The sequence below is a fragment of the Elephas maximus genome, chromosome 5 (assembly GCF_024166365.1).
Source record: "Elephas maximus indicus isolate mEleMax1 chromosome 5, mEleMax1 primary haplotype, whole genome shotgun sequence".
In the NCBI taxonomy this organism is placed as follows: domain Eukaryota; kingdom Metazoa; phylum Chordata; class Mammalia; order Proboscidea; family Elephantidae; genus Elephas; species Elephas maximus.
In genome coordinates, this window is record NC_064823.1 from 30064697 (window position 1) to 30077959 (window position 13263).

The 13263-nt window shown below is 38.2% G+C and overlaps 1 protein-coding gene across 7 annotated transcripts in view; it reads left to right on the top strand.

The window, feature by feature from the left end:
* PDE5A (phosphodiesterase 5A) overlaps nucleotides 1-13263 on the top strand; it is a 164846-nt gene that overhangs the window by 91714 nt on the left and 59869 nt on the right. For all 7 annotated transcript variants that reach the window (XR_007517605.1, XM_049885431.1, XM_049885430.1 and 4 more), the window contains 2 exons: nucleotides 6111-6286; nucleotides 8477-8536. Coding sequence is in view for 6 of the 7 variants with exons in the window: in XM_049885431.1 (XP_049741388.1) it covers nucleotides 6111-6286; nucleotides 8477-8536 (236 nt within the window). In the remaining variant the exon portion in view is untranslated. The remainder of the gene's footprint in view (nucleotides 1-6110; nucleotides 6287-8476; nucleotides 8537-13263) is intronic.

Below are 13263 nucleotides of genomic sequence, written 5' to 3' on the forward strand. Positions count from 1 at the left end.
ATAATAAATGTAGGGATAATAGCTTTAAAAATTGAAGAAATAGAACAGTAATAAAGTTTATATGAGTACCGGAGAACAAGGAAGCATACCTTTATTAGATCAGAAACGCTGAGGAGTTTCTGGAAAATGAAATATATGCTATTTACAAGAACACATTTTACACAGAATGGGCAAAATTTGAATAGGGACGACAATATTAACATCACACAAAGTAGAATTTAAGGTAGGAAACATAATGTAAAGGATCACTTGACACTGATTAAAGTTAAAACCCACAGAGTGGATTAAAGTTAAAACCCACTGTGATTGCAGTGAAGGCTTCAGAAAAATTAAATGACATATCATTGACATAGAGAAGTAAAAGCTACTAGGAATACAAGAAGAAATGGACAAAATTGTAATTATAGAGGGAACCTTTAGTATATGTCTCACAGAGTTTTAAAGTAGAGGGAAAAATACGTGTTAGAATTGATTAACATAATTAAATGGATTTAATGGACATATAAGGAGCCCTGTTGGCACAGTAGTTAAGCCCTCAGCTTAAAGGGAATATAACTACAGATCCAAGAAAAAATTTTAAAGATGTTAGATAATGTAATGTACCAATTAGATAAAACGTTTGGGTGCAATTAATGAAATTCTATAAAAATTGGTAATAACCAATACTCACTGGAGAGTTTAAAATTTTTCATGAGAGTAGTTGAGAAAGTTATTTTAAAAGCCATTTTAAAAAAACAACAACCAAAAAAAAAAAAACTTCCCAAAGGAAGCTCTAGTCACAACAACCTCAGGAGAGGAGAGGATGGACTAAAGTGGGACACTGAAAAGGAGAGGGGAAAATAAAACAATTTAGTAATGATATGGGTGTTAAATGGAAAAACCCAAGTACATTGAATTAGAGTTTTAAAAGTGACTGGTGATCATGTTATTGTAGAGAAATAACTTTAATATATGTCAAGACATTTTTTAGTAAATAATAATTGAAAAAATCCCACTTACACTAGCAAAAAAATAAAACAGGAATAAATTTAGCCGGAATATGCAGTGGTTAAAGAGCTTGGCTGCTAATGGAAAATTGACAGTTCGAATCCACCAGCCGTGCTTTGGAGACCTTATGAGGCAGTTCTGCCCTGTCCAGTAGGGTCACTATGAGTCGGAATCGACTCGATGGCAATAGGTTTATATGAGGAAAACTAAAATTCTATTGAGTAACTTATAAACCTCTAATAAGTGAAGTAACAACATTCCGTGAATGTCAAGATTCAATTTTTTAAGGTGTCAGCTTTCTCCCAGATTAAATTTACATCAATTTTAATATATATCCTTGTAAGATTTTTGGGAAGGAGAAGGATATTCTTGACCAATATAAGTTCATCTGGAAGAGTAACATGTAAAAAAGAATAGAAGAGGCATGTGTGGAGAATTGCCCTATCTGAAACTAAAATAATGATGTAAAAATAAAAAAGATAGAAGTATGGAAAACCAAACCAAAAACCTGTTGCTACTGAGTCGATTCTGACTCATAGCGACCCTTTAGAACAGAATAGAACTGCTCCCTAGGGTTTCCAAGGAGCAGCTGGTGGATTCGAACTGTCGATCTTTTGGTTAGCAGCCAAGCTCCTAACCACTGTGCCACCAAGCCTTCAAAAGTATGGGCTGTGTGCTGAAAGAGATGGCAAGATTGATGGAACAGAATAGAAAGTCTAAAAGCAGACTCAATTCTAGCAGATATAATATTTACGTTGCTATTATTATATACATTATTATTATATATAATAGCGTATATTTCCTTGCTTCTAAGATGCCACTGAATGAAAGGCACACCATTTTATATACCACAAGAAAGGAAAATATGATGCCAATTAAATTATGACAAGCTATTGATTATAAAATGCATATTGATTTCAAAAATGTTAAAATATGAGAACATAATCTAAAAATAGAATAGTTTATAAATACTCAGAATAAATATGAACTTAGTATATGATAAGGTCACAATTCAAATCATTAGAGAATGGATAACTATTCAGATATAAGAATTCAGTAACAATTAGGGAAAAAATTAAGTAGGATTACAAGTTTCAATATACTACCATCAATCTAGAAAAGTACTAGAAGAAAATGTAAGTTCATGTATAATCGTAAAATGGGGAAGCCTTTATTTCAAAACACTGTGGTTGGAAACTGTAATGATTATGATGCTTGACTACTGGAAAAATATTTTACGCAGCAAAAAAACTAAGGTAATTGGCAAATGGCAATTACCGGGGGGGAAATATTTGCCAGATAGATAGTAAGGGTAAGACTTGGATGTTCATACTACAGGGTACTGATTTGGGAGTCTGGGTTTTGTGGTTGAGAGGACATAAGACCACAGGAAGGATGTGAGGGTTGAGTCCCCCCTCTACCACAAAGCCAGGAGTAAAACTGTGGTTGGTTAACAACATCCCATCTCTGGAATTACGGAAAAGGTAACATACGATGTGATTTTGGAAATCGTCTGCTCCCTTCCGCCTAATTTCCAGAAGTGCCTTCAGTGCTGCGCAGCTCTCAGAGCTGTGGTGGTGAGATAATGTATGTACAAATGCTTTGTGAATGCTCATGATACAAGGCAGCGTTGAGAGTTTACTGTCCAACTTCACTGCTTCCTCCTTCTCCCCTGATATGGTTTTGAATATTGTTTTATTTTATGGCTGTACATACCCATTTTTGTTGAATGGTTTTATTTTGGGTTCTGCATTAACCACTTTGTTTTTATATATTCGGACTTTGTATCCAATATGGCTTATTCTAGTACCAGTATGAAATTTCGGTGTAGCACTATTTACTCTTCCAGATGATTAATGAAATTGTGAAAACTCTATCTGTAAAATGTGCCCAAGCATTGTATTTTCTCATATGAGGAACTCAGTTTGTTCTTTATACACCCTTCTTCCTAATAGCTTTTTTTTTTAAGCTTAGATATTTTTGTTTGATAGAATTAAATTTGCTGAAGAGTATAAAGAAATCAGTGGGGTTGTCATGAATGCTACAGAATTAGGACCATTACTCTTTCAAAGGAGAATAGATGACACGCCTAAATGGATGAGTTCTGTCTAGAATCCCTTTTCTTGCCCCAAGCTTAACTTTGTGTCTGTATATCTCTCTCTATCTGTAGTGGTCGGTTGCAACATAGCTTTTCTGCTCTGAGCTGTGGTGGTTCCAGCAGATCCTTGATATTTGTATACTTAACGTTCAATTTCAACAACTTATGAGCAAATCCAGAGGTATTGGTCACAGCTGTTAATGTAGTCAGTGAATTAATATATTAGTTCGTTTTTTTTCTGAGGCGTAGCTTTGAACTGTTGTACGGGAGGCAGCTAGTTCATATGCCAGCAGACTGCCTGATAGCCACATCTCGGCCCCTCTTTGTTTGCTCCTTGTTGCACATGTAGTAATCCTAATGAAATGATTAAAAACAAATCTTGCTTATGAAACACAGCCATCAAGTAGGAGAAAACTTGATTAAAAATTGTAAAAGTCAGTTCATTGTGATGTGAGGATAAGGGCATGAAACACATGACTCTTTTCAAGAAAATATGATTTGGGAGACAGCCAAGAGCCTATGTAAACAGCTTCATATTTATAATTCAGGGATTCAAGAAGTTTGGAGGACATAACCCTTGAGAATGTAGTGTCTGTTGTATGCGTGTGTTTTTACTGTACATTAAAAAAAAAAATCTTTGCTGTCGAGTTGATTCCGATTCACAGTGACCCTATAAGACAGAGTAGAAGTGCCCCATAGGATTTCCAAGGCTGGAATTGTCACAAAAGCAGACGGCCACATCTTTCTCCAGTGGAGCAGCTGGTGGGTTCAAACTGTCGACCTTTCATTTTGCAGCTGAGCCCTTTAACCACTGCACCAGGGCTCCCCTGCCATACGTGGGCCATCTTTGATTAAGATAATTAATGCCAATTGCCATTTAGTACATAGTTTTTTCTCCTAGTGTCCAAATTCGTTGTGTCTCATTTGAACTTTTTCTTGATAGTGGAATAAGTGTTAGAGAAGTAACCCCTGCAGTACGAATATAAATAGGTAAAGATGTGTGAATCGTGACAAACTATAGATAACATTGTGCAGAATGGGAATTCCGGAACACTTAATTGTACACATGAGGAACCTGTACATAGACCAGGAGGCAGTTGTTCGAACAGCACAAGGGGATATTGAGTGGTTTAAAATCAGGAAAGGTATGCGTTAGGGTTGTATCCTTTCACCATACATATTCAATCTGTATGTTGAGCAAATAATCCGAGAAGCTGGGCTATATGAAGAACGTAGCATCAGGATTGGAGGAAGACTCGTTGACAACCTGCAGTATGCAGATGACAACAGCCTTGCTTGCTGAAAGTGGAGAGGACTTGAAGCACTTACTGATGAAGATCAAAAACCACAGCCTTCAGTATAGATTACATTTCTACATAAAGAAAACAAAAATCCTCACACCTGGACCAATAAGCAACATCATGATAAATGGAGAAAATATTGAAGTTTTCAAGAATTTCATTTTACTTGGATCCACAATCAGTGCTCATGGAAGCAGCAGTCGAGAAATCAGATTTGCTGGAAAAGATCTCTTTAAAGTGTTGAAAAGCCAACATGTCACTTTGAGGACTAAGGTCCCCCTGACCTAAGCCATGGTATTTTCAATCATATGCAATCAAAAACTGGACAATGCATAAGGAAAACTGAAGAAGAATTGATGCCTTTGAGTTGTGGTGTTGGCAAAGAATATCAAACATACCATGGACTGCTAGAAGAACAAAAAAATATGTTTCGGAAGAAGTATAGCCAGAGCGCTCCTTGGAAGCCAGAATGGCAAGGTTTCATCTCACATACTTTGGACATGTTATCAAAAGGGATGAGTCCCTGGAGAAGGACACCATGCTTGGTAAAGTAGAGGATCAATGAAAAAGAGGAAGACCCGCAACAAGATGGATTGACACAGTGGCTGCAACAATGGGCTTAAGCATAACAACAATTATGGGGATGACACCAGACTAGGCAGTGTTTTGTTCTGTTGTACATACGGTTGCTGTGAGTCGGAACCAACTCGACAGTACTCAACAACAACAATAACACGTACTTTTTTAACTAAGTGACCTTGAGAAAGTGACTTAACCTTTCAGACTCGGTTTCCTCATCTGTGAAATGAGTATGGCCAAACCTCCCTCACAGTGTAAATTGTGAGGACTAGAGGTGTTGTGTATAATAAAACATTTAGCGCAATGTCTACCCCACAGTGGCCCCATGATGAAAGTCAGTTATTATATATTTAGAGACAGAAGGGATAAGGGCTTGAACAACACTTGTTTGTTTTACCCAGAGATAGGCTGGCTCACCACACTCCTCAAAGACAGACAGACCTCTATGCTTCAATCCCTTTGAGTGACAAGTTCAATAAAAATTTCTTACAATGTTGATATAATCTTCCTTTTTAATTGACTGCATGTTTGACTTTCTAACAGAGGCTAGAACTTGAAAGGGTGTGATTTTCTTCAAAGATAGATCTGCTTGTATTTCTAAGTAAATAGTCATTTATTTGCAGTTTCAAAAATTGACTACCAATATGACTGTCCTGGACATGTCTTTGAAATTTGAGACTGTCTATGTGAGTTGCCAGTTTTCTGCATTCTACTTTGTGAGTAATTGGGTTTTTAGCTTCTGGCTTCTCAGTAAGGAAAGGCAATCCGCGTGTCCCACAGTTCTGATCTCCCTCAAAATTGTTCTCTTGGCAAAGGTACAAAAATCCAATTAGTCTCCAAAGGACAAATTGTCTTTGGGGACTGAACTCATCTAAAATTCGCAACAGATTCTGGAAGAAAATAGTACTCTAGGATTTTTTGAACATGGGCAACATACATTTAAGACTACGTGAAAATAGGTCTCATATAAATTAATTTCATATACTTGTCTAGCCTGTGTTTGTGGCGGTTCGTTTGCTTATTTTGAGATGTCGAGCTTTCCGAACAGAAAAGTGTAAGACCGTCTTTGTGTGTCTGTGTGTTAAAGTTAAAAAAAAAAAAAATGATAATAAATAATGTTTGCTTAAATTTTTGGACCATTATAGGGGTTTGCCAACTTGTTAATAAGATGGAGGAGAATACTGGCAAGGTTAAGCCTTTCAACCGAAATGATGAACAGTTTCTGGAAGCTTTTGTCATCTTTTGTGGCTTGGGGATCCAGAACACACAGATGTATGAAGCAGTGGAGAGAGCCATGGCCAAGCAGATGGTCACATTGGAGGTGGGCTGAAACTTAGAAGGGCCTCCTGGTCTCTACGGTCAAACACACAGCTTTTTCCTTTCTTTGTGGTGTTCGTTACATCATTGTGTCCTCACAAAAATGTAATATAGACGGGTGGATTAACCAGGAAGCACGGTGTACATGGTGTTTACTAATCCGTACTGCACAATTTTGTCTGGTTTTCATGGTGAAATTGTGCACTACAGATTAGTAAGTAAACACAGTTAAGCTTGTGTATACCTTGCTTATTGGGCAGTCTGTCCCTGGATGATTAAATTCTCCATTTAAATATCTGAGAAAACTTCAGACCCAAAGATAGTGAGAAAGTTGTTGAAGGTCGTGGCCAAACCAAACTCACACAGTTTTTTCTCTTTAGTCCTCAGCTTTTTCTGCAGAAAGCAATCCTTGGCGTGAATAATCCATTCTCCCAAATGACTGGTGATGCTGCGGTCTACCTGTCCTTCCCTGATCCTCCCCATCTCTCTATGCAGTTATGAAAAAAACATTAAAAGACGAAACAAGTAGAAACCTTAGGTACCCTTAGAGACTTAGACATGAGCAAAGGAAAAAAAAAACAATGAAAAGTAAGAATAGTTTAACCCCAGATAAATATGTAATATGAACAAGTTTACCTTAGAAAGTCGTTCATATTACATATGGATCTCACTTGTGAAAACTCTAATTCAGTGAATCTTAGGCAGAAGCTGGGAATTGCTACTATTAAAAAGCTCTCCCCAGTGATTCTGAATGTGCAGGCCGGCTAGTGAACCAGTGGCCTAGATGGGCAGACCTCAGTGGCAGCTCGCTCCCCGGTGGAACTAGCCTACCCAAGTGGTGCCCGCCCTTTGTGGATATACCTCACAAAGTACCTTGAAAATGGTTACATGGTATAACGTGGATATTTCCTACATCACAGACCAGTTTAGGGAAATAGAGGTCAAAAAGTACAAATGTCTCCACCTTGTTACTCATACACCAGTGTGAAAAAGTTTGAATGTTTGCCTATTCTGGTCTAGTTGAGATCAGTGGAAAATTAGCATTGGGATATAGTAACTTTTCCTCTGACTTTTAATACTTGACCTCAAGAGCTGAAAAAGATATACATTATATGTATCAAGATTTACCAATAGCTTTAAATTTCACGTTACTGTCTAAGGCACTTCACCCTGAATATATAACCACTAATTGTGGTACAGAATTATATAAGAGACTTTGGATTATAAACCTTTGAAAACCTGTTCCAAATACATATATACATGTAGAGAGAGAGAGAGAGACCGACGCTGGGTGGTGCAAACAATCAACGCACTCAGTTGCTAACAGAGAGGTTGGAAGTTTCAGTCCACCCTGAGGCACCCTGGAAGAAAGGCCTAGTGATGTACTTCCCCCAAAATCAGCCACTGGAAACCCTATGAAGCTCAGTTCTACTCTGGCACACGTAGGGTCACCATCAGTGGGAATCAGCTCTACTGCAAGTAGCTTATCAAATGCTTACTCTGTAGGATAATGCTTATACATGTATTAACATGTAAGCCAGAGACCAAGTCATTATTAGAGCTTCAGTGTCATCAGCTGTTAGTGGATCAATTTGTAGATGAGCCCGGCTGTCTTCTCAGCTCTTGAACCCTATGAGTGTATCGGGATCCCTGAATCTATATAACGTTATATCCCAGTCATTCAGTTTTTCCTTATGAATCCTACCATGGTTACAGGTCTCATGTTAGAGTTTCTTCTAGAATAACTTTCTTCCCAAGTGTCAACATTAAAATGTCAGTTTATTCAAGGTTTTTTTGGACACACGCAAAAATAACTAAAGTCGGTATTTTTTTCCTTTGCCTAGGTGGTAGGTTTAAAAAACAATTCAGAATAGAATTTCTGCCAAGTTTGAGCGAGTAGTTATTTCTAGTGCAGCATATAAATAATGTATTTGTTATATCAACAGTGTCAGAATGAAAATAACTAGAATTTCCTTTGAACACAGGTAGCATAACGTTTTGTTTTCTGAAACAAGCAATTGAATGTAAATGTGAGATATTCATGCTTGTTAAAGAAAGCAGACAAGGTTTGGGCGTTCGGAGGAGTCTAGTTATCTCTGTAAGAAGTTTCAGCAGAATTCCAAGCTTGAAATTTCAGTTCCCCCTATTGGGCAGCCTCTCCTGTATAACCTGTACTCCTTTTCTTCCCCTGTAGGTTCTGTCATACCACGCTTCTGCAGCAGAGGAAGAAACAAGAGAGCTCCAGGCTTTAGCGGTAATTCTCCTTCTTCTTTTTTAAAAATTATTAACTGCAGACATCTGCTTAATAGGTAAATATGCTTTGCTCAGGGTATCTGCTTCTACTAGTAATGGTCCCCTAGACATTTAATCAAATTTGGTAAATACTGAGATGGACTTTTATAAAAATATTTAATCAACCCTCCTTTCTTGTAGAGGTATAACGTCACTGTTAATACAAAGTAAAAATAATAACTTACATTGACATTGGAATATACTGTTCTGAGTGTTTTTCGGTAATTTTTTATAATCTTTAAAGCTTTATACAAAATTAAATTTAGTTTTCAGTTCTTGGGGAAATGGGGACAGGTAGCTAAAAGGTGGTTATGTGGCTAGGGTAATGACGACAAAGATTTTATGGTTTGTGGCTGATAATCTAGTCTGCATTATCAAGAATTAAGAGCGACTTTAATTTCTGACCATATGGCTTGTGGGGTGCTATTTGAAATTGGGTTCAAATAAGGTCAGTTTCTGATTTCTCATTGCTTTCTCATGTAGTATATGGTGGGAAAACAGCACATTGCTATATATAAGTAGGTCTTGGTTGAGATTAATGAAAATTTAAGATGCTTATACGTTTACAACCAAGACTAGCCTTCTACGTTTAGATTTATTTGCGGTGGACTAGGTAAGGCCCATGAGATGTGAAGGGAGTTGTATAAGGAACGAGAAAGGGGTGATCAGATGTTTGAGATTCTGTGTCATGGTCTGGGTGGTACGGTTAACACACTCAGCTGATAACCAAAAGGCTGATGATTTGAGTCCACTCACAGGTGCCTCAGAAGAAAGCCCTGGGGATCTAGTTTAGAAAAACCAGCCACTGACAACCCTACGGAGCACAGTTCTACTCTGACATGGGGCTTCCATTGGTCAGAATTACCTCGATGGCAACTGTGACGATGTGTCGTTGTCATAATCATCACAGCTTACCGTACGCGAAGCCCTTACATTTTCTCATGTAAACTGTACAGCTGGGTTATAAGTACCACAGTGAAGCCTAGAGAAGGCAGACGGCTTGCTCATGGTCACCTTGCCAATAAGTGGGCGAGTCAGGAAGCAGACTCGCCCAGTCAGCCTTCTGAGCCTATGCACATGACTGCAGTGCTATCTGTTATGAGCTGTTAGAGAGAAGATTAAAGGTTTTGATGTTGGTAATTCAAAGAATGATGACGCCATTAATTAACAAAAGGGGAAATGTTAAGCAGAGAGACTTGTTTTAAGGGACTGCTGGTAGATTTGATTTAGGACACGGTAAGTTTGAGGTGCTGGTGCAACAACCAAATGGACGTCTTTAACAACCAGGCAGGGCAGGACTAGAGTGGTAAGAAGGCGATGGTCCGAAGTGAGGTGGAGATCTGCAAGTTAGTGATCCCAGGGTAGTGAAATTACGGGGGTGGAGCAATTCGGAGAGAGTAGAGAGAGCAGTGAAAGAGAAGGGCAGAGCTCTCGGGAGTATAGTTTTAGATGGAAGGAGCCAGGAAAGAGACCAGCGGAGAAGATAGCAAAGTTGTTGGCTTAACAGGGAAGAAGGTTTAGGAGGGTTCAGTGGCGCAGAAGGCAAAGGAGGACAGCATTGCAAAACAGCAGATCCCACCCGCGGTTGTAGGAAGGCTGACATAAGAGGACTGAGAAAAGGCTGCTGGATTCAGTGGTCAGGCGATTGCGGGGAGTGAAGTTATAAAAGGTAAATGGCAAGGAAGTTGAGGAAGTAGTCTAGACTGTTTTTTTTTTTTTCCTAATAAGTTTTATGTAAAAGAGAAAGTGAGAAGTAGCCCTGAAAGGTGTTGGATGAATTGTGAAGCTTTTTATTGTTATTTCTGTTTTCATTTTGTTTTTGTGAGCAGGAGTTGCTCACAAGCCAGAAGGCACCATGTTCCTTGACAAGGGGGAATACAGGGTTGAGTGTGAGACTCACAATGCAAGACAGTGAAGAGATTCGGACCTTGAAGTGGCCTGGGTATGAAAGACAGACATTTCTTTTACGAACACAAGAGCAAAAAGATAGTAAGAACAGCTACAGTTATTGAGCATTTACTATATATCTGGCATGTTTTCAGTTCTTTGTGTGTTAGCTAAGTGTATTTAATCCAAAACCTACTTATCAGGGAATTTGAGGCTTAGAGGGTTTAGATTGTCCTGATCAGGTTCTCACAGAATCCCTAAAAACCAAAAACCATTGCCATCGAGTTGATTCCGACTCGTAATGACTCTATGGGACAGAGTAGAACTGCCCCATGCAGTTTCCAAGGAGTGCCTGGTGGATTCAAACTGCTGACCTTTTGGTTAGCAGCTGTAGGTCTTAACCACTACACCACCAGGGTTTCTACAGAGTCCATTGGTGGCACAAATGGTTGAGTGCTTGTCTACTAACTGAAGGGTTGATGGTTCGAATTTACCCAGAGGTATCTCGGAAGAAAGACCTGGCGATCTATTTCCAAAAGGTTAGCACAGTTCTAACGTGAAACGTGTGGTTGCCATGAGTCAGAACTGACTTGATGGCAACTTGTTTGGTTTTTTTTTACTCAAGTTCTCAGAGATTGTAAGTGATAGCACCACTACTAAAATCCAAGCCGGCCAATTTTATTTTAATTGGAGTTAGAACAAGAGGGCATAGAATGAGAGCCTGTAGACATTCTAGTTACCCCAGTGAGTCACTAACTACTGCTCATTTGCCAAGAACAGCTGAAAGAATGTCATACGATTTCACCTGAAAGGTTAAGCTTCTTTGGGGGCTAGCCTCATACTGAATTGGCTGTATTTATTTTTTGTATTCCTGATGAATTTGAAGTAATGAGCAGTTTTCATTTACTTACATACGTTTATAAGTTTAAGTGTCTTTCACCTCAGGCTTGATTGGCCCATTTGTCTATTCCTCTCAGAAGGATATAGATTTCAACTGAATGTGTACTCTGAGTTGGAAATTAGCATATGGAAAAATGCATTTGAAGTGCTTGCAGGCACAGTGGGGTTATTAAATTAGTTCTAAAATGAGGACAGGGTTACACTCTGCCATGTGTTATTTTAGATAAATAAAAACTAGCAAATAGAGTAATTTCTAAAGATAATGCTAAAAAAAAAATTCACTGGGATATAAACTTTGTTTCTTACTTTAAAAATAGTGTAGTCTTTCAGAAAAATCTGAAAATTATCCTCTCAATTAATGTTTATAATTTTAGCAAGAGAAAAACACTTTGAAAAAACTGAAAATTGCTACATTGCCTTATTGTTCAAAACCATCTGTTGTTCCATTTGGAAAATAGGTTTTTGGCAGCTGCATTAGAAATTTGGGGTCACATAGCTTGTGAATCGAGTAACTCATTTAAATTAGTTGAAATTCAGCAACTGATTTCAATTCTAGCTTTCTATCAGCCTAATAAAACTTCCTTTATCGTCCCAACCACACAGGTGTGTGATTAGCCTGTGTCACCCGGCATTTAGAAAAGCCTCTGTCTTTGTCTGATTGTCTCAGTTTAACACCTAAAACAAACTGAAAAGCTGTCAAATGTTTTCTTAACTCTTCTTTTTAAAAATTTGTCCTCAAGAGAATTAAATCATGTACTTAAGTATACTAAATGTTTATGCCTTTATCCAGAAAAGTTCCTTGGTAATAGCAAGATAATTTGGCTGGTAGGAAATTCAGAGCTCTTACCATTTTTTCTTTGATTTACTTGGATTTTTCCCTCCATTTTAAAACTAAATTTCTCTTGGCTTAAAATTGGGTATAGCAGAAATAGGGTTGTAAACTGACTGTTTCGTATTATACCTTTTAATGATTCTTAATCACAAATTGAAGTCCTTGTGGCATAGTGTTAAGAATTACGATTTCTAACCAAAAGGTCAGCTGTTCGAATCACCCAGCTGCACTTTGGAACCCCTAGGAGGCAGTTCTACTCTGTCTTATTGGGGTGCTTTGAGTCGAAGTTCACTCGGCAGCAATAGGTTTGGTTTTTTTGGTTCTTAGTCACAAGTTGGAGCCCTGGTGGGGCAGTGTTAAGCTTTTGGCTGCTTACCAAAAAGTCAGCAGTTCAAATCCACCAGCCCATCCTTGGAAACCCTATGGGGCAGTTCTCCTCTGTCCTATAAGGTCACTATGAGTCAGAATTGACTTGATGGCAACGTGTTTATCTTTGTTTTGTTTTAGTTAAAAGTTGTCAAGATAACAATAAAGGGACCCCAGCTGATTTGGTTATGATTATTAGAAAGTTATTAGGTAAGACAACAGTATTAATGTTTATTAATTTAAACAGCCAGAGAGTTCAGGTAACTGAATATTTGATTGATGGATTGATTATTGCCTTTTTCTGCCTTCTTCTGTGTTATAATAACAATAGATAAATTGATAGTCGTGTTTAGTTTTTTAAAATAAGATTCTCAGTTTTGTCATGGAATCAGTATAGGTTCAGTTCAGTCTCTATGGCTTCTATCTTCCAGCAATTTCTTAAATTTTAAGTGATGTATCTAGGAGCAAACTGAGACTCTTGTGATCCCGAAGCATCTCCCGTATCAAAATAGTGAAAGGAAAGAGGCTGACCACGCTGGCATGATTTCCTGGCACAGAATTCACCTCATCATGACCTTAACCTTTTAGAGTGAGAAACTACACAGAAACCCAGCCCTGATCAAGCATATGTGCGATTGTTTCCACCCACATTAGCAGTGTAGACCCAAATCCAATCCAAAACCGAGAGGTCGGCGGTTAAAACC